This window comes from Cololabis saira, chromosome 3 (assembly GCF_033807715.1).
Source record: "Cololabis saira isolate AMF1-May2022 chromosome 3, fColSai1.1, whole genome shotgun sequence".
Lineage (NCBI taxonomy): Eukaryota > Metazoa > Chordata > Actinopteri > Beloniformes > Belonidae > Cololabis > Cololabis saira.
The window spans coordinates 38452011-38473290 of record NC_084589.1 but is presented as its reverse complement, the minus strand read 5'-3'; the positions used below and the strand labels follow the sequence as shown (position 1 = coordinate 38473290).

Here is a 21280-nt window from a genome sequence, read left to right as displayed (position 1 = left end):
AGAAAGCTGGGACCAAAGTAACAAAGGAACCATCAGTAACACACCGCCGCCAGGGATTCAGATCCTGCAGGGCCAGATGTTCCCCCTGCTGAAGCCAGTACATGTCCAGGCTTGTCTGAAGTTTGCTAGAGAGAATTTTGATTTATTTATGTTATATGTTCAGATGAAACCAAAATAGAACTTTTTGGTAGAAACACAACTTGTCGTGTTTGGAGGAGAAGGAAAGCCGAGTTGCATCCAAAGAACACCATGCTTACTGTGAAGCACGGGGGTGGAAACATCATGATTTGGGGATGTTTTTCTGCAAAGGGACCAGGACAACTGATCTGTGTAAGGGAAAGAATGAATGGGGCCATGTATCGTAGCTGGGTCCTTCAGCAATGACAATGATCCAAACACACCGCCCGGGCAACAAAGGAGTGGCTTTGTAAGAAACATTTCAAGGTCCTGGAGTGGCCTAGCCAGTCTCCAGATCTCAACCCCATAGAAAATCTTTGGAGGGAGTTGAAAATCTGTGTTGCCGAGCGACAGCCCCAAAACATCACTGCTCTAGAGGAGATCTGCACGGAGGAACGGACCAATCACTGCTCTAGAGGAGATCTGCACGGAGGAACGGGCCAAAATACCAGCAACAGTGTGTGAAAACCTTGTGAAGACTTACAGAAAACCTTTGACCTCTGTCATTGCCAACAAAGGGTACCGGTATATTTCATTTAGTCTCTTATAGATATTCCTGAGACAAAACAGCAACAGAGTCACCAGAACCTCCTCAAACCACAATTGCAAAATCGCGTGCAGGACAACTTTGGGACAGTCATCCTTCTCCTAGAGCAGTAAACTCTGGAACTCACTGCCATCAGAAATTAAATCGATCTCAGAGTTTAACATGTTCATCACCAAAACTAAAACCTGGTTAAAGAAAAATCTAAACTGCACTCGACTGTAAATAGTGTGTATATTTGTGTGGGAAGGTTTTATATCATGTAAATTAAATATTGCATTATTGTATTATTGAATTGAATGGTCTTTTTCATTGATGTATTTTTATATTGTACTGCAATGTTGTGGAAGAGCCCAACTGGGGACTGGAGTTGAGAATTAGCACTAGCTACAGTATAAAATCTACATGCATCGCATCAGCTGCAAGCTTGTATCTATGTTTGACTGCATTGTCCCTGTCAAATACATAAATACAAATATTACTGTGATGAAAATGACAGGCCTCTCTTATCTTTTTAAGTGGGAGAATTTCAGAGGTGTATAATCCAGGTGCAATAAAGTTCCAGCTCTTCTGCAGGTAAATGGTAGGTCCTCAGTGAAAACACCTGTTCTAAATGTACAGGCGGATCCAGAAACACAGCAGGGTTTTTACTTTATGGCATCTGGATTAAACACCTCTGCAAAAAACAACCAATTCCCATGTTGCAAACAGCAGAAATGGCTGTAGCATTGTCTTCACATGCTTCTTCAGAGTGTTGGAACAACTGCTGGACAGGGTTTTTACTTTATGGCACCTGGATTATACACCTTGCACAATTGGTGTCTGACTAAATACTTTTTTGCCCCACTGTATATCTGCAGTAACGGTGCAATGATCCATGGATCTGATCAGGTTGCATCGATACACAACCTCAGACAACACCCAGACTTTGTGGTGTTTGCAGAAACTGAATCGTCATCCTCTCACTCAACAGACGCAAGACGTGCAGCATCTGCTTGTGAATACAGAGTCTTTATTGTAAAAGAGGTAGAGAGAATACAGGTGTTTCACTGTACAGAAGTAAAAGACAGCACTGTTGATACACTCATTCAGACCGTTAAAGTGGATTCAGGCACGCTTCATTCGTCGTACGGGAAACACGAGCCCGGTACAAAACAGAAAAGAAAACAAAACAGAGAAACAAACACACAAGTCTTTGGATTTTTCTCTATTGCCCTCTCATTCACTGATGAAATCGCTTTCCGAGCTGTTAAAGAAAATAGTTGTAGCACTAAAAATAAAAGCAATAATATTAATAATAATAATAATAATAATAATAATGATATAGTGTGCTAAAAACAATAATGCAGCCCTGCCCCGCCCCTCATCCCTCCCCGCCTCAGTAACATGTCAAAGTAGTGGAAAACTCAACACTCCCATAATAAAACCACACCTGCATGCATGCAAACACACACACACACACAACACACACACACGCAGTCACACGCACACACACACCCGACCAACTGTGCACCCGGCTAATCCCACCAACGTAAGAATGACCGACGCTGAGCAGTTTCAAAAGAAAAAAGGACAATGTACATTTGAAATAACCCAACATCCAAAAACAACTGCAGCCAGGTGGGAAGTGTGGTTTCATTCTGTCTGTCTTGTCCGCCGTCAATCTTTCCATCGCTGTCGCTCTGTGCCAGTGGGCGGGGCCATCAGTCGGAGTTGTCTGATTGGTCGCTGTGGGGAGAAGCGCCGGACGGGGGCGAGTTTCGGCCCGGCCAGTTTCCGTTAGACTGGAGAAAGCAAGAAGAGGAGATAACATGTCACAACTTCCTCAGTTCTGGGGTCATTTCATAAAGAAAGGAGGTAAAAACACCCAGGATCTAATCAATTTAACCACATTCCTACAATTTGTGACACTACTTTGGAAGTAGAGGCATCACTGGTGATGACAGCAGCCTGTTTCACCAACAAACGGCATCATGGACCCAAATATCAGGATATCCAGACATTCATCATTCATTGTCTGTCACCATTGGGACAGACAATACAGTATTCTATTCATTCTATTCTAGCGGATATCCACGTGACCGTTTTTGTATCATTATTTTACAGATTTATTTGGCTTTTGTAAACCAGACTTACAGCTAAATTTATTCCTCAGGATATTATCATTTTATTGCCCCCTTAAACCGGGGCAACAACGAGACGGCACCGTCCTCGCTGGAGGCCACCAGTGTCACCAGCAGTGAGGCTTCAGGTCCTTCTGACCGTTAAAGGAAGACAAAATATCGCAGCACTAAACTTTAAATTCAGAGATGATCAGTCTGTTTAATACGCAGCTGCCTTCTGGCCGACCACAGTGTCGATCAACTGATTATTTGACGGTTGCTGGAGCATAAACAAGCAGCCAGCTGCAGAAATACTTCCTCTGCCACGTCAACAGTTTCAGTAAACACTTTGAGTAAACAGTAAAATCGAATATACTCAAGCGTGACTTGTACTGTGCTTGATTTGGCTAAACATTTTTGAGGAAAGACAAAGCGTTCTGACCAACTTTAACCAAACTTTTGATGCAGTAATGAAACCTGCCGCCTTTTAAAAAAGGAGTCTGATAATCCATCTGCAAAAGGCTCAAAAAAATTAACAGAATTCAATCCATCTATCCACAATGCCAAAACTTTTAATAGTTTATTAAAGCCTCTATTCCACAATAATACTTTGATTCATGTCGTACTAGACAAAAAAGTGCACCTCTAGTGGGACGATATGGTATTTCAAGACGTGCCACAGCTTCATCTAGCAGAAAAATGTCAGCATTCTTTGATCAACACAGCAGATCTAAATGCCCCCGTCTGGTCAGAAGAGGTACTGCTGTATCGAGCAGCTTCAAGGGAACAATTGTTCAGAATAAAAACCTCTTCTTTTACTTTTTTAAAGTCGTTAATGGTTTTAAGACCTTCGTGGGATTCAGTACAATCACAGCGTACCTGCACTCCCAGTTGGTAGGCAGACTGCTCGCCGTTCACGGGTGGACCGCCGAGGAATATGTCAGCCGACCCAGACAGTGAGAAGGACCCGGATCCTGCAAAACAAACAGAAACTGATGTGAAACAGTCATTTGAAGGAGAGAAACCTTTTACGTTCACATTGTCTGTTCAGAATCTTTGGAGGACCTACATGTGGTGCTGTCCACACATGGCGGTCCCTAAGTCAGCATAATACAGCCAGTTGCTTATCGACGATGTCTTTTGTGCAGTTTAGGTCTCGTTTTGATGACATTCATGCGTTTACGTCTCTTTATTTAGGAGTTATTGACAACAGAAGTGGGGAGCTGTGAATATCTGTTAGGGCTGCACGATTAATCGTTAAAAAAATCGCGATCTCGATTCATGCTTGAACGCAATCTCATTTCCAAATGACGACGATTTTTTTTAAAGATGGCTGCATAAAAAAGGACTAGGCCTATGTTCTAGGTTGTTGTAGTCCTGTCATGGTCAACTATCATGTTGTCATGTTTGTTATATTTTGTTAATGATTGTGGATTACATTTGGAGAAACATCTACCTTTCTCATCACCTGACACATATTGCACATAAATATTGTTAAAATTGTTATTGTTAAAATTATTTAAAGACAAGAGAGATGTTTATTGTTTTTATGTTCAATGTCAGCTGTTACAGCAAAAAGCAGCCAGAGGAATAATTTGTTGCCTCAGAACTACAGGATCTGTTACAAGTCCCCTTTCTGAAAGGGTGTTCAACTCAGGGAGGAACAAATATTGTTAAATTGTTATTATTGTTTAAATTATTTAAAGACAAGAGAGATGTTTATTGTTTTTATGTTCAATGTCAGCTGTTACAAAGTTGATGCCAGTCTTTTATCAGGCACCATCATATTTTTTGTAACGTTTACCTTTTGTATCGGCAGCTTCTTAATAGCAGCAAAAGGCAATGGAGGGTTCATCCCAGCCAGAGGAATAATTTGTTGCCTCAGAACTACAGGATCTGTTACAAGTCCCCTTTCTGAAAGGGTGTTCAACTCAGGGAGGAACAAATATTGTTCAAAATTGTTATTATTGTTTAAATTATTCAAAGGTTTGTGTAAAGAAGACAAGAGATGTTTATTGTTATTATATTTTTGTTCAGCTGTTGCAAAGTTAAAGTAATAAGTGCAATAAATGTTATATTGGAAAAAAATCGTGAGAGAATCGTGATCTCAATTCTAAGCAAAAAAATCGTGATTCTCATTTTGTCCAGAATCGTGCAGCCCTAATATCTGTCCAACTTTACTGGACCAGGGTCCAGGAGTGATCGCGTCGGCCCACCGGGGTTCCTCTCGGTATGCCAGCAGGCCACTGCGTATTTCCAATGATTACTTGTATGGGGTGAAACACGAGCTATCAGCCACTGCTGCTAAAGTTTATGCTGCAATACCAAGCACGTGGTTTTCTGAGAGCCTTGAAGGAGCTGACAACTTAATTATTTCCTGTCATACATGCTGCGATTTCTTTTATTTATTTATCTACAAACACAAGTGTTGGCCGTTGGTTGCTGGACATCAGTCCTTCAGGTGTTTACGGCAGGTACAGACGACGTAAAGCGTGTTACTGGTGTAAAATCGACATTCTTCCCACCTGCGCTCTAGTTTTGCCTGACCCAAGGGTGTGTGGCACATCTGAATTTAAACGAAGAGAAGCAAAACTGAAAAGTGAGAATGAATTAAGGAGTGATTCATTAAGAATTAAGAATTAATTAACAATTAAGAATTTTTCAATAGAATGAAATACAGTTTTGATTTCATTGTGATGCAAATTCAAATCAATAGATTCAATTTCCAATTAGGCCATTCAGATTCAGATTCTAAAAGCAATTATTCAAATCATTCAATTCAGGTTCAAGATTCAAATTCACCACCTACAGGTACAAGATTCATCCCAAACCATGATGTTAGGATTACAGCAGTGCATGTCTGCCATCTAGTGGTTAAAACAGGTAACAAGACTTCACCTGGAGCGATGGTCTGTTTCTGTCAGTTTTTGCCACTTTGGCACTTAAACAGTTTAAAAATATTCTACTTGGTATGAGTTAAATTGCAGGGTGGTGAAAAGAGGTCCAGGTATGAGGAACTACGTTTGCTGGTGTTGCTCTCTTGCAGTACCTGGGGAGTTGGGAGTGTGCGGGGAGTCGTCGCCCTGTCGGGCCCCCAAGGCTGTCTTCATGGCGTAGAGGTTGGCCTCTTCCTGGAACTTGCCGATATTTTTCTTGTAGCGGATTCTCTTGTTACCAAACCAGTTGGAGACCTGGATATAAATAATACAATCAAAATATACCTCAAAGAGACGGGTCGAAGTTTAGACATCTAACCTGGGTGGCAGCTTTTTACGCGGCATTAGTTCACAGGAGTTCAGATGCTAAATGCACTATTTCCTCGGCTTTGTTTGATGCCAGTAACTCTCAGTCCTCCACCTCCTTCCTCAGGTGTGTTCGGTATCGTACCTGTGAGACGGTGATTCCACAATTTTTGGCAAGTTCCTCTTTGGCTTCTTCGCTGGGGTATGGGTTGGACAGGTGCGAGTAGAAATACTCGTTCAGGACCTCCGTGGCCTGCTTGCTGAAGTTGCGCCTCTTGCGTCTGATGAGACACAAACTGGACTTAAGTATTTTTCGAAAATGTTGACTTAATTGACCTTTTACGCTGAACAGAATGGAAGCGAGGATCTCTGAAATGGAAAATAAACTGCAGTACACCTAAAGTATCTTTCGTCAACGAAAATTATGACTAAATGTTGTCGTCAACTAACCTTTATCACTTGAGGGAAACGAGACGAGACGCAACGAAAATGCTGGTCATGTGACGATAACGATAAATAAACATATAATGCAATATTGTAGACGGATAAAAACGAGACTGATACTATTAACGCAGAGCTGTAGGTTCACGTCAATTAAAAACAAAGTTGCAAAGAGAAACGCAGGGATCTTCTCTGGGGCTGGGAAAAGAAGAAGAAACCATCTTTGGATACACTTTCCTACATGGACGTGGAAAAGAAAACCGGATGTGTCGTCGAAAAAGAAAAAGACGGGGAGAAATGTGGAAAAATAAATATGTTGTAAACTCAAATTAGAGTCTTCTGTATCTCGAATGAATGTATTCTTGAGTCTATAAGGTAACAATAAAATAATAATAAGATAACCTTGTTTGAATTGTAAAATGGGTTTGGCTAAATACAATCTTTGACTCAAACTAGACTAAAATTGTCCTGGACAATTCTGACTAAAATGCTCAGACTTTTAGTCGACTGAAACTTGACACGACTAAAAGGAGAATGAACATGACTAAAACTAATAAAAACTAAAATGATAGCTTGACCCAAAGACTAGACTAAAACTAAAATTGAAACAGGATGACAAAAACAACACTAAGCACATCCAATACATTCAGTGGCATTCTCTCAGGCTCCATCGTTTTGACTGGTCCAAACTGAAACAACACTCATCGCTCCACAGAAACAAGATTAGCAAAGGATCAAACACCCACCGAGCATCGAGGAAGCGGGACCTCAGGATCATGACGGCCTCACACGTGCTCTGCTTCAGCTGCGTCTGGATGGAGCTGAACTTGCGGTGGATGATTCCCACCATGCGCTCGATCTCCCGCGGGGTGACGGGCCGCGTGCGCGACTGCTCCCTCAGCAGGTTCATCACGTGGGTGGTGAACTCGGTGCACGCCTGGATACAGACCAGAGCAGAGGATGGAAATGATACCTTCTTTTACATCAGTGTTTTATTATGATGCTCAAGGCCGTTAATATTTTTGTCTTTGCAAAATAAAAGCACTACAAAAACATCTGGGTGAAAAATGACTCCGGCCTTTTCAGTAGGCTTGAGTGAGTGATGCAGTTCCTTCAATTCAAGTTCAATCTTAATCAACATTAGACGAAACTCCTCAACACCCTGAAGCAATTTGATGTTTATTAAAAGGTGACATAAACAAGTGGACTGCAATGTGCTACATTTATGTGGAGCTGTTTCAGTATTTTATCCTCACCATTAACAAAACTACTATAGCAGGATAATGAGATTTGTTTGTTTTTTCTTCTTCCAAAAAACAGTCAAATTTTGTTGAAATCCTCCAATAAGTTTAGTATTTGACGGTATAGATACAAAGCCAGCGAGCTGAACTCAAGGTAAACAGTCCAACTCAAAAATCTCTGCCCCTCATTTTCTCTAGTTTTTTATTTTAATTTTAAAGTTCTTAACTAGTAGTGTGGGTTTGCATCTCTTCACTGCCTTTAAGTTTCATTTCTGTTGCTTTTCCATACAGTTTTTTAAAGTATAGAAATACAAGCTTCAGCTAACTGTGTCACAACCAATCATGAATCTGAAAAGCTCAAAACAGTGTTGTTATTGAACACGATCTGCATGACCGGGCAGAAGGTGAAATAAACTGTCTGACAGTTTATGTTCCCGCCCACAGGTGTGGCGTTTAGTCATGAAGTCTGGGTAGTGACTGGAAGAATGAGATCACAAGTGCAAGTGGGGTGACTGGATTCTTCCCTAGAAACAGGGAGAGAATCCAGTCATCCGGGAGGAACTTGGGAGGGGACCAAGCACCTTAGGAGGGCAGATCCAGGACAAGCCGGAGCGATTAAATCTCCCGGCTGGCCGGGGAACAACTCGGTGTCCTCTCAGAAAGGTTGGAGGAGGTAGTTGATTCTCCGCTAAGAATCCCCGCCCCTGCAGCCTGAACCAGGATCATCAGAAGTGGGCGGCTGGATTTATGTGCATCTATGTAGCACCTCCACTTCTGGAAATGTATTAATTGTTTTTGTTTTAAGTGTCGGGCAGAATTAATGCACATGTTTTAATCCTACGACTCAGGGAAGCAGATAAGCCCTGAATTCAGGCATTGTGATGTAGAATTGTCAAATTGGTCTGATTCACCGCACGAATCGGCACAGATTACTTTAGTAATACTGTATTTGATCCGATCTTTGTACGTTTTTACCGTATAGAAACGTAATTCTTGCCATTGTAAGAATGAGATGTACCTGCTGTACACTACTGCCCTTACTTTTTAACAACTTGTGCTTTTTATTATTTTATCTCTTTTCTTATCATTTGATTTGTTATTTACTGTTTAATTGTGTCTTGCCGCTTTTAATGTTGATGTAAAGCACTTTGAGTTTCCTTGTGTTGAATTGTGCTATACAAATAAACGTGCCTTGCCTAGCAGAAGTTACTTCACATGTGCAGCAAGTTTCATAGGCTGTAACAAAACTGGGAAAGTGTTTTGTTTCTGTGTTGCAGAAATAAAACTATGATGGAATTTCATCTGAATCTTATTGTAAGTTTGTGAGCTCACTCACTCATTGAGCCTGAATGAAGTGGAAAGAATGTTTTTCTCAGAAAGGTAACTCCTGATCTAACATGCCTATGGATCTTGCTCCTGGAGGGCGTCTTCAGTACAGGCAAGTATGTACAGAGCTCAACTCCTGCTGAGACACGGTACCTGCTCATACTTCTCCAGCTCAGTGTGGTAAATACTGCGAATCTGGCTCAGCTTGCTTTTGTAGTCGGAGTGCTCCAGCGAGCTGTCAGGCGACATCCCTCCTGAGCTGGTGGCGGCCGACACGGCGGCAGCAGCTCCGCCGCCCTTCTCCGGCCCTGCGACGCCCTCCGCTAACAGCATGTTGTCCAGGCGCACCAGCTGGGGGTCCTGGGGCTCCTCCTCCTGGGCGTTCCTCATCGACAGGCCTGGAAATACAGAAAATATCCGTGCATTTAAACGTCGTGGATGAAACATCTACACAAAGCACTTTGACCCACTCATTCAGATGAAGATCAAACAGATTCATTCAAGCACAAGTGCAACATCAATCCAACTAATCACCTGCTAATACCATAATTACATTATCTGACCTTATTAAACACATTTTATCATTATTATACACCTAAATGAGTTCACCTTCAACCTTCTTTATTATTTAAAATGCAGTGACATGTGAAAGCTGCATATAGATTTGCTTTGATGTAATAATTGTGCTCACATTTGCCGCTTCCTTGTCACAATTATCCAGTGAAAACAGCAACCTGCCATGTTTGGAAGTGTTCCACAATTCAGAGTGTCCTTTTCTTGCTTTGTGCATTTTATGATCACTTTGTTAGAAAACCATTTGAGTCATTCATGTCACTGCGTCACTTTTTTTTAAATACCTTTTAAAAAGCTGTGATACTAGTCTAACATTTTCCTTCGGAACAAAAGTTAAAGATGTGATTATACCCTTCAAAACTACATTCAATTGGAAGTTGGCGTGAACCATTTAGACTACTTATTGGTTGTATTTATACAGTACTTTTCATACACTACTAAAAAATAAAAAACAGCCAACAATAAGGAAGAGAAAAAGCAAAAGCAGCGGCTCCTAACTCCCCACTCCAACCTAGTCCAAAACATTCAATTGTAAAAGATGACGATTAAAAAACGAGAAAATAAGATTGAAAGGGTCAAAGAAAGTTAATGGTTCGAGGGAGTGACGTATCAATGGAAACACGCTGATATTCAGACAATTGTGTAATGAGGAACCAAAAGAGGACTGATTAAGTATTGCAAAATCAAAAAAATTTAAAATCAAGGTTTTCATTAAAATAAATAAATACACACAAGGAAAACATTACAAATAAACTGATGATGTGCTAGTTATTATAAACAGGAATGTCAAATTATTTCCATGCCCTTCCTGACACAACCCTACCAAAAGATTATAAATAATTATACAAATAAATTGTAAAAAATTTTTTTGGTCCCTATGCTTGAACCATGTGGCAATAAAGGGTACTGCTATAGAGTGACTTCAAGGATGAGACTAAAACTGTAATAAAACATATACACATAATAAGAAGTAAAAGTTCTTCAGTTTCATGAAAAAGGTGAGAAATAAATGGCTAAGAAGAACGAGTTAAGAGTCTGAGCCAAATCGCCTCTTCATTGAAAAAAACAACAACAAAAAATCAATGCCATGCCCCTCCAAACAGACGTGGGCCGTGATAAGAAACAAAGACGCCTCACCGTAGGTTTCTGTTCTTACTTTTGGTAAAACTGATAGGCCTCTTCCAGAAGACTGGGTTCTGGAGGGTTCACAGGACAAAAGCAAATCTGATAAATATGCAGGACCAAAATCAGCTTTTATAACCAAAAAGATAAAAAAAATTAAAGCAAGCTACTTTTTTTTTTAAGAAAAAAAACTACTACTTTGCAATTTAAAAAAAGAAGAAAAAAGGAGCGTTCTTTCTGGTTGTAGTCCACATTTTCGCTGATGACTTTTCAAAATAAAACAGATTCATGGTCTTTAATCACACCAGATCAGCAACCAGTGGCCAAAAGTTAAAGCAAGCTACTCTGTACTTTAAAAAAGAAGAAAAAAATACTACTTTGCAATTAAAAAAAAGAAGAAAAAAGGAGCTTGTTGTAGTCCACATTTTCGCTGATGACTTTTCAAAATAAAACAGATTCATGTTCTTATCTAAATGATGAATGAGCTTCAATTTGTCTGTTTTACATAACATTTGTTTGACTTTTGTAATTGGGTGTATTGAGAGGTAATGACAGCCAAATTCCTGCTGTGGACACAGAGGCATTGAGCTTGATAATAGTCTGTCTCACAGCGCTTCAAAATAAAACCACATTTAAAGTAACGTAAACACCGTCAAAAACCCACCAGTTTTCTCCTTGATCTCGCACAAAACGCTGAACAATGCTGGCTTCATTCGGTGACAGTTGAGTGCGTGTTTCCTGTAGCACAAGAAGAAAAAGAAAACATGATATAAGAAAACCTTACTATAAAGTTGTTTTTATTACTTTATTATTACTTTAACAAGAACAATGGCAAACTCAGATGTAAACATAAGTACATCAGATTGAGAGAACAATCACACCGGCTATTAAATTGTACTCTTTATCTTTATTTAACATCAAAAGGGCCGGCTCTGTCGTGGGCTGCTCTTTGGACACAGTGCAGGTGGTGGGAGAGAGGAGGATGATGGCTAAGCTGTCATCCATGATGGAGAAGGACTCCCACCCCATGAAGGACACCTTCAGAGCGCTGGAGAGCTCTTTCGGCGACAGGCTCCTTCACCCTAAATGTGTGAAGGAACGCTACAGAAAGTCCTTTCTCCCTGCAGCTGTGAGACTACACAACCAGCACTGCTCACAGTAGACCACAAACATAACAACCTGACAATAAATATACATACCGGAAAATAATGTGCAATATCATTCTCTGCAACGTGCAATTATGCAAATTACATCTGTAAATATCCATCTGTTATTTTTTTATATACTAGTATTTCTTATTACTTATTTTTATTCTCCTTCTTATTATTATTATTGTATATACTGTTTATAGTGTTTTTATTATTATTGTGTGATACTGATGCCTCTTGTGTTTTGCACTATCCCCTTTGCTGCTGTAATCTGGAAATTCCCCCTCTGTGGGACTATTAAAGGATTTCTTATCTTATCTTTTGTTATTTATTTTTTTATAACTTTATTTAACAAGAACAATGACAAACTCAGATGTAAACATAAGTACATCAGATTGAGAGAACAATCACACCGTCTATTAAATTGTACTCTTTATCTTTGTTATTATTCTTTTATTTTTTTAATTACTTTATTTTTTAATTTTTTGAATTACTTCAAGAACAATGACAAACTCAGATGTAAACATAAATACATCAGATTGAGAGAACAATCCCACCTATTAAATCGAGATTGGATGAAGGGAAAGGAAGAAAATAAATAAAAGAATGATGAAAAAATAAATAAACGAATGAATTCTTCCTATATGAGTACTTAAATAATAAATAAGGATCACATTGACAAGAAGAAGGGGTTCAGGATAAACTGACAGTTGTAATCAGAGAATACATCTCGACTGCAAGGGGAGTATTTATGTGTTTTAGACACTGTTGAAACAAGGAGATTTCATTTCCATGGAGGAATGAAACCGCAAGTTGACCAAAACAAAAACTCCCTTCAGCGATGCTAACTTAGCTTAGCTCTGACACAAACAGGAAAACGGCTCACAGTTAAAGTTCTACAAACCAGTAACTAAAAACTGCTTTATTTCAAGTTTTTATAGGTTTAATATATGTATATTCGGGGATCCTGGCGGTATTTATCATCATCGTTATTATTATGAAAAGAAAACACCTACACAATACAGCTGTGGCTAGTTAGCTGGCAGGCTAGGAAGCTAATGCCGCGTTCCATTTGTCCTCGGAAGTCGGAATTTCCTAGTTCCCAGTCAGAATTTTCAACTGGAACGCCCCTCGAAGTCGGATTTCCTACTGGGGAAGTGGGAGAAGCTTCACCACCCCCGAGTTACCATTCCAAGATGGCTGCCATTCCCAGTTCCGATTTCCGAGGTAAATGGAACGCGGCACTACAACCTTCCCTGAAATAATAATTACAATAACAACACGTGGATTTGAACGTTTTTGGAGTTTCAGAGCAGATACAACTAATTTATTATGTCATTAAAGTAATAAACCGCCGGCTAATGGAGCTAAACAGCAGACAGGAGTCACTGACTTGGCCTGCGCCTCGTCCAAACTTTGGTCGGTGATGGTCATGATCTGCTGCAGGATGTCTCCAATGTCCCGCCGACTCTCCAGCCCGTTCTCCCCGCCGTCCAGGCCCGGCTCCCCGCCGGCCGAGCGGGGGTGGCCGGGGCCGTGCCCCGCGCTCAGTGCGTGCATGGCGGCGTGTCCGCTCACTGCGAGTCCGCGGCTCAGGCTGCCCGTCAGAGGAGGCGGCTCCGGCTGCAACATCGTTCAGAGCCGAGTGTGCGCACTCGCACCCGACCCGGTGTTCTGACGATCCTCGCTCCCTGCCGAGAAATGCTACTTCGGGGTTCTGCGCATGCGCACAGTCGATTTTCAAAGTTTGTTTTGATATTTTTTTATTAGGGGGTAAGGCACTACGACGGAGTATTAGGGCCAAACCAAGACAAAAAAAAATACGAGAATAAAGTCGTAATATGAGAATAAAGTCGTTATATTATGAGAATAAAGTCGTAATATTACGAGATTAAAGTCGTAATATGAGAATAAAGTCGTAATATAAGAATAAAGTCGTAATATGAGAATAAAGTCGTTATATTATGAGAATAAAGTCGTAATATTACGAGATTAAAGTCGTAATATGAGAATAAAGTCGTAATATAAGAATAAAGTCGTAATATGAGAATAAAGTCGTTATATTATGAGAATAAAGTCGTAATATTACGAGATTAAAGTCGTAATATGAGATTAAAGTCGCAATGTGAGAATAAAGTCGTAATATGAGAATAAAGTCGTTATATTATGAGAATAAAGTCGTAATATTACGACTTTAATCTCGTAATATTACGCAGCGCCGGCAGAACACCGGTCCGAGGCATCACAGAGCAGCAGGTTCCACTAGCGGCCCCTAGCGGCGGCAGCGGAGATGTGCAGGACATGCAGGTGTTCTGACATTTTTTGCTGCTTTGCCAAAAAATGCTACCTAATGGTTTTCTACCTTTGCAGAGCTACAATTTTACTGTGTTTTACTCCCTAGGCCACTTCCTTTTCCCCTCAAGTGGTCCTTGTCGCTTGCCAGGCCATCATTGTAAATAAGAATGTGTTCTTAATGACCTGCCTGGCTAAATAAAGGCGAATGACTGAATGAATATCAAATAAAGCGATATAATTGTTTTTTTCCCTCTTTATCGTAGAATGTAAAATGTAAAATGTAAAATACTCAACATCCCATATTATCAATTCAGCATGGCAATCAAACTTTGAAAATCGACTGTGCGCATGCGCAGAACCACAAAGTAGCATTTCTCGGCAGGTAGCAGAAATTAACAGAACACCGGGAGAGCAGACTGTTGTGCTGCAGCAGGAGGGTTAAAATCCAGATTCAGGTACTACTACTACTATTATTACTATTACTACTACTACTACCACTATTACTACCAATACCACTACTACTACCACCACTACTACTACTACTACTACTACTACTACCACCACTACTACTACTACTATTACTACTACCACTATTATTACTACTACTACTACTACTACTACCACCACTACTACTACTACTACTACTACTACCACTATTATTACTACTACTACTACTACTACCACCACTACTACTACTACTACTACTACCACCACTACTACTACTACTACTACCACCACTACTACTACTACTACTACTACTACCACCACTACTACTACTACTACTACTACTACTATTATTACTATTACTACTACTACTACTACCACCACTACTACTACTACTACTACTACTCAGAGGTGGGTAGTAACGAGTTACATTTACTCCGTTACATTTACTTGAGTACGTTTTGAGAAATGTTGTACTTTTAGGAGTAGTTTTGAATCACTATACTTTTTACTTTTACTTGAGTAGATTTTTGAAGAAGAAACTGTACTCTTACTCCGCTACATTAGGCTACATTGAGCTCGTTACTTTTCTTTTTTCCCCTCCGCGTACGCTTCAATCTCATGACATCACTGGGTGATTCTTTGGGAAAAATGTTTGTTTTTGCATGTTTTGTCACATTTACACGGACTCAAACACACACAGAGTTTCTATGAGTTGCTTGCGGAGCCTGGTTAAAAAAGAAAAGTACAAAGGCTTGAAATTGTGTGTTACTTGTGCTTAATTTATTTTTTTTATTCGGTTATTATTTTATGTATTTTATTATTTATTAAAGTACTTAATTTAAGTATTTTAATTTAAGCTATTTTATTTTTTATTAATTCTAATCTATTTTATTATTGTATTGATTTAATTTGCCTGAAGATGATTATTTTGTACTTTTGTCTGTTTGAATGGTTGTGTTAAAAAAATAAATCAGACGTTACTCAACAGTTACTCAGTACTTGAGTAGTTTTTTGACCAAGTACTTTTTTACTTTTACTCAAGTGATTATTTGGATGACTACTTTTTACTACTACTTGAGTCATATTATTCTGAAGTAACAGTACTTTTACTTGAGTACAATTTTTGGCTACTCTACCCACCTCTGCTACTACTACTACTATTATTACTATTACTACTACTACTACTACCACTACTACTACTATTACTACTACTATTATTACTACTACTACCACTACTACTACTACTATTACTACTACTATTATTACTACTACTACTACTACTACTATTAATACTACTACTACTATTACTACTACTACCACTACTACTACTACTACTACTACCACTATTATTACTACTACTACTACTACTACCACTACTACTACTACTACTACTACTACTACCAATACTACTACTACTACTACCACTATTATTACTACTACTACCACTACTACTACTACTACTACTACCACTATTATTACTACTACTACTACTACTACTATTACTACTACTACTACTACTACTACTACTACTACTACTAATACTACTACTCCTCCAGACCCAAGCCCACTAGACTACCACTACCAATCAAGTACAAAAGTCAGTCACACTTTTGAACTTATTGTTGATAATAGTCTGGACGGTATGAAGGTAAATTTGTGTCTTTATCATTCAATCAAAAAAAATATGTTAAATCCAAAAATAATTGTTGAAATGCAATTTTTTTTGGGGGGGGGGGGGGGGTCTCAAATATTTCTTTGCATTTCATTTTTTTCTTAATATGATATATGTAAGTTTTTTGATTGGAAATATATTTTTTATTTTGAAGCAACTTTTTTTGATAGAATAATAAAGACACAAATGTCCTACTCATAATCTGACCCAAACACACACAAAAAAACCTTTTCAATTCAATTCAATTCAATTCAATTTTATTTGTATGGCGTCTAATACAACAAAAGTTGTCTCTAGGTGCTTTCCAGAGACCCAGAACATGACCCCTGCCCTGAGCAATTATTACATAAATAATGTCAGGTAAAAACTCCCCTAGTGGGAGAAAAGCCTTAAGCCAAACAGTGGCAAGGAAAAACTCCCCTTTAGGAGGGAAGAAACCTTGAGCAGGACCAGGCTCATAATTCTCAAAGAAAAGGATTGTTCAAATATTTTTCTTTATTCAAACACTCTGTAGCCACTAAAAGATAAAAAAATAAAAATAAAAGTGCAGTGCCATAAATATAATTATATGAATAGAAAAGAAATAAATGTTGTGAAATATTGCACAAAGTTATTGCACAGTCCAGCTTGTTGTTTTCCATCCACAGCCCAGGATATTTCTAGGTCTGCAGGACCTCCTCAGATCAGAACCGGTCCAGGACCAGGTCCTTGGTCTTTGAGGCGTTGAGCTGCAGGTTGTTTGTGTAGCAGCAGAAAACAAAGCTCCTCACCAGGCTCCGGTACTCCTCCTCTGAGAGAAGCAACCACAACTATACAGCTAAACATCTGCGTGTTAAGCAACTCCAGAAAGCAGAAGTGTGTCTGTGTGTGTGTGAGTGTGTGTGTGTGTGTGTGGTTGGATGAATAGCAAAGCCATAAGATCAAACTACATAACTGGGAGCTCAAATGCTTCACTGTTACACCTGAAGTGCTAAACAGTGACAAACGCAAACAGTTGTTTGGATTAAACCCGACTCTTGTTCTTGCAAAGTGATAATCTCACTCATGCCGCTTCTCTTCTCTCGCTCGTCTGTCTACTTCTCGTTTTAGCTTTGCGTCAACAGGATGTGTGCCAAAACCACAGCAGTGTCAAAAGAGCTTTGCGCCTGTTCCAGCATGTTGTAGTTGGGTTTGACGATGTCAAATGCAGAGCAGTTACAGCAGCAGCTGCCCACAGCTGCTTCCAGCGGCTCTAAATTTACATCAGATTGTGAAAAACCCCGCGCCGTGGACCACATCTACACCAACCAGACGCATGACAGAAACCCTTTCTAGTTTTCTTCACAGCCATATTTCATGATCGCTCGACAAGTGAGATGGATGTGGGGCAAGTAAATAGGGGTGGGCTGTAGCAAGAGGAACAGGAAGAGAGAAGACGAAAGAGAGTGAAGGTAAAAAGCCAGATAGAGAGGGTGAGAGTTTGTCACGTCGGCATGTGATACTCCTCTCAGCTTTTTTCTCTGTGTGTGTGTGTGTGTGTGTTTTTTGTCTCGGACCGAAACATGCTGTGTTCTGTCTGCGGCGACTTCAAGAGATGATATAAGGAGATAAAGACCAACAGATAAAGGTAAAGATGAAGTAATCAAATTGACTTTTATTGTGTCGTAGTCAGAGTTCACTTTTTGGTGGGGGGGGGGCTCAAACCTTCGGCTAAAATAAGATCAAATCACGCTGGCAAACGTCACACTTTTTCTGCGTAGACATCTGTAACTTCCCTGCCGAAACCCGCCAAACCGGTTTGGCACATTTCTCTTCGCAAGAGAAAAAGCACAAGCTCTCGGTCTTGTTTTTCTGTGATTCAGCCCCCCCCCCCTGCCTCCCTTTGCTTATGTTTATCATGTTGTCAGGTTTCGACAGAGATTCGTGGACTTGAGCGTGAGTGACATGGCTGAGGAGGAGCTGCCACTGCTGCTGGAGCCTCTGGTCATCACAGAGGATGGGGACATAACTGAGGCCGTCCCAGGCGGAGAGGCCACGACCAGAAGCTCGGATGGCGCGTCTGAAGAAGTCAAGGGCCCAGAAGATGAAGCGAGGGAAATCCATCCTGAGGAGGAACCCGAGAACACAAACGATGGACAGAATAGAGATGATACTGCAGGTGGAGAGCAGGAATCCATGACCAGTGACCCCAGCAACTCAGAGCGGGGAGATGTGGAGAGAGAGAGGTTAAATTCCTCTGAGGAACAACTGGAAGGGGCAACGGGCGGAGAAGAAGAGCCCAAAAAGGTTGGTTCCACCACTAGAGGATGATGTAATTTGTAATTTATTTATTTCAAAACAGGGACAAGCACAATAAGACATTAATCTTGTACAAGAGAATATGCATTGTGCCAAGTTGTAGCAGCTTGCTATTTTCCACCTGTAGTCCCTGGGCAGGTTGATGGAATAGCACATAAAAATTAGTATAGAAAAAAGAAAAAAATAAGTAAAAGAGCAGAACAAACCAAAGAGACAATGGATAAAATAGATAAATAGAAACATGGAAGCAGATTCTGTCAGATGTTGGCACCTAAGATTTAAAGCGAGGCTGCCCCCCCAACACACACATGTATGTATGTGTCATCTCCTCGCAGTGGAAAAACAGCAGCTATTATTTAGTAGTGCATGTGGGAGTACGTAGGAGCGAGGTGAATTCTTCTGCTGTGGCAACAAAGCCGAATGTGCCACTCATTTAGAACCCCCCCCCCCTGTGTTGTTTCTGCTTCTCTCAGGCTCGCCGGTTAACCCCTGACTTCCCGGAGGCCCTGTACGAGCTGCTCTTCACCCTGCAGGAGGGCCGACGCCTCAACGACCAGCGCTGCTCCTTCAGGCTGGAGGGCGGCATGAGGAGGAGGAGGTGCCACTCCGAGCCCAACGCCACCAAGCCGACCCACAGAGGTGAGGGGGGGGGGGGGGGCGCGGCCACAAGGGTTCAACATCCAAAGGTCGGGAAGGTGATGCGTTTGTTTCCGTGGTGTAACATCGACTCTGATGACTCAGAGCTCCTCCGTTTCTCGTCCTGACCGCTTTGTTCCCTCCTTCATCCCCAGTCGTCTTCTCCTCCATGACCTCGCTGCAGAAGGAGGAGTTTTTTGACCTGGTGGCCACGGCACAGGCGCGCCGACTCAACGACCAGCGGGCGCAGCTCGGGAGGTCTCCACCGCCCAAACCCAAATCCAGGAGTTTCAGAGGAAGCTTGAAACAGCTGTCCTTTGTGAAAAGGCCTGCGCCAGTTCCTGTCCCTAAAGAGGATCTGTACGACATGATTCTGACTACGCAAGTAAGTAGGGCTGGGGATCCATTCAAATGTCAAGAATCGATTCGATTCCGATTCTTAAGATTCAGAATCGATTATCACGCTATTATTCGATCCAATTCAATTCCGATATCAATTTGGGTTAGTGTTATTAAAACTTTTTTTTAAGCTGTTGCATGAATTATATGACTGTGTAGTTATGCAACATATTAATACTAGTATTATATTGAGATTCAACAGCAAGTATTGGCAGCTAATGATGCTGTAAGGACCAATCACCTCCCACAATGCTGATAGAACTGCTTTCAGAAACATCGTGTGGGCAGAATTATCAAACAGATCCAGGGCAGCAAACAGAGGACCGATGAAATTGGTTTTATTTTTTCCCATTTTTGAGAATTTGGTTTTTAGCATTTTATGCAAACCCCAAGACAGTATATAAAGCAAAGACATATAGACAATTTATGCAATTATAACTGAAAACTTTAATGTTTTCATACCTTTAAACATATTTAAAGGCAAAAACATGGCACTAGTTATGCTTGTGTGCAACAAAACATTCCTTTTTTGGTCATAAACAAAAAAATACCAAAAGTTGTAATGTAATGATGAAAAAAAAATGGTTTTTTGACATACAAATCGATTTTTAGGTATTAATATGAGAATCAATTTAGAATCGGAAAATCGATTTTTCAAACACAAGCCTACAAGTAAGTGCTTTGGACCTCCTTGTTTTATTTCTTCATGAGTTGACAGTGACTGCTAAAATGAGTCTTTCCAGCTTCCTTTGAACCTCCTCCGTCCCTTTGTCCTGCAGGCCCAGGGCCGGCTGGAGGACCAGCGCAGCAGAGCTCCCGGACCCATGGACGACGAGGACTTCTTCTCCCTGCTCCTGCGGGTTCAGAGCGGACGCATGGACGAGCAGAGGACTGAACTTCCTCGCTTGCTGAAAACCTGAAACCCGAGACAGAAAACAAGTCACAGTGAAGCTACTGAGAGAGCCTATTGTTTTTTAGATTTTTTCCAAATTGTTTTTGCTATGATTTCTTGTTTAAGGACGGCTTTTTGTTCACCTTGATTAACTGTTTCGGGAAACTTCATCCCACCTAAGCATTGGTCGGTGTTTAAGTTGTTAAAGGAGACATATTAGGACCTTTTTATTCAATATGTGACACATTTAAGTTAATGAAAGACAGTGGAAGATACAGTAACCAGTAATAGGGGGTTGGGTCAGCCACTTGACTCCGCTGGAGTCTGGATCTGTGATGTCAAAGTGCCCTGCTAGTCTCCAGGAGTACAACTTTTCAGACCCAGGTTTCCCCGCTTTCTCAGTTTAAACACCCAATAATAATAACAATAATAATAATAATAAATATCCTGCACAGATTTTTTTATTTTCTTTTATATTCCCACGCTATGTCCCCTTTAATAATGTAGCAAAAACCCCTAATGTTCGAGCAACAGAGATTTTACTGGAACATTATGGACGTTTCTTAAAATAAGTTTATTCATTTCAACTTTTTTAGTTAATACAATAAGTAGAAGTTCTTACTTCCTGTTAGATTTTACTGAATGTTTGCGGTGAGCTGTTGAACCTGTGAAGCAGATGCAGTGATACAGCGGAGCAGATGATGAGAGCTGTCAGGTCATGATGGTGATGCGTGCGTGTGTGACAG

At 40.5% G+C, this 21280-nt stretch overlaps 2 protein-coding genes across 3 annotated transcripts; one reads left to right on the top strand and one right to left on the bottom strand.

Annotated features, from left to right (window-relative positions):
• Positions 1-2190: 2190 nt before the first annotated feature.
• Positions 2191-13597, bottom strand: pbx2 (pre-B-cell leukemia homeobox 2). The gene is made up of 8 exons (XM_061717461.1): positions 13310-13597; positions 11433-11506; positions 9227-9471; positions 7253-7443; positions 6211-6346; positions 5873-6014; positions 3703-3797; positions 2191-2505 (listed from the first exon to the last, which is right to left on the bottom strand). Exons 1-8 carry the CDS (start codon positions 13546-13548, stop codon positions 2425-2427), a joined length of 1203 nt encoding a protein of 400 aa, XP_061573445.1. The 5' UTR covers positions 13549-13597; the 3' UTR covers positions 2191-2424.
• A 3897-nt stretch (positions 13598-17494) lies between these two features.
• LOC133441153 (G-protein-signaling modulator 1) lies at positions 17495-20945 on the top strand. Of its 2 annotated transcripts, none has more exons than XM_061718549.1 (5): positions 17495-17760; positions 18217-18595; positions 19081-19246; positions 19399-19628; positions 20422-20945. In XM_061718549.1, the coding sequence occupies exons 2-5, from the start codon at positions 18254-18256 to the stop codon at positions 20560-20562; spliced, it is 879 nt and encodes a 292-aa protein (XP_061574533.1). In that variant the 5' UTR covers positions 17495-17760; positions 18217-18253; the 3' UTR covers positions 20563-20945. The 2 variants fall into 2 exon arrangements, with proteins under 2 accessions (XP_061574533.1, XP_061574534.1); XM_061718550.1 differs by lacking the exon at positions 17495-17760 and adding an exon at positions 17856-17936.
• The last annotated feature ends 335 nt before the right edge of the window (positions 20946-21280 follow it).

Excerpts from the sequence above, each read along its gene's own strand:
- pbx2 (XM_061717461.1), bottom strand. The coding sequence starts at position 13,548 with ATGTTGCAGCCGGAGCCGCCTCCTCTGACGGGCAGCCTGAGCCGCGGA. Across the intron at positions 6,015-6,210 it reads GTGGAATCACCGTCTCACAG|GTCTCCAACTGGTTTGGTAA; the intron begins GTACGATACCGA and ends ATTTATATCCAG. Across the intron at positions 2,506-3,702 it reads CCTACCAACTGGGAGTGCAG|TCTAACGGAAACTGGCCGGG; the intron begins GTACGCTGTGAT and ends TGCTTTCTCCAG.
- LOC133441153 (XM_061718549.1), top strand. The coding sequence starts at position 18,254 with ATGGCTGAGGAGGAGCTGCCACTGCTGCTGGAGCCTCTGGTCATCACA. Across the intron at positions 18,596-19,080 it reads GAGAAGAAGAGCCCAAAAAG|GCTCGCCGGTTAACCCCTGA; the intron begins GTTGGTTCCACC and ends TGCTTCTCTCAG. Across the intron at positions 19,629-20,421 it reads ACATGATTCTGACTACGCAA|GCCCAGGGCCGGCTGGAGGA; the intron begins GTAAGTAGGGCT and ends TTTGTCCTGCAG.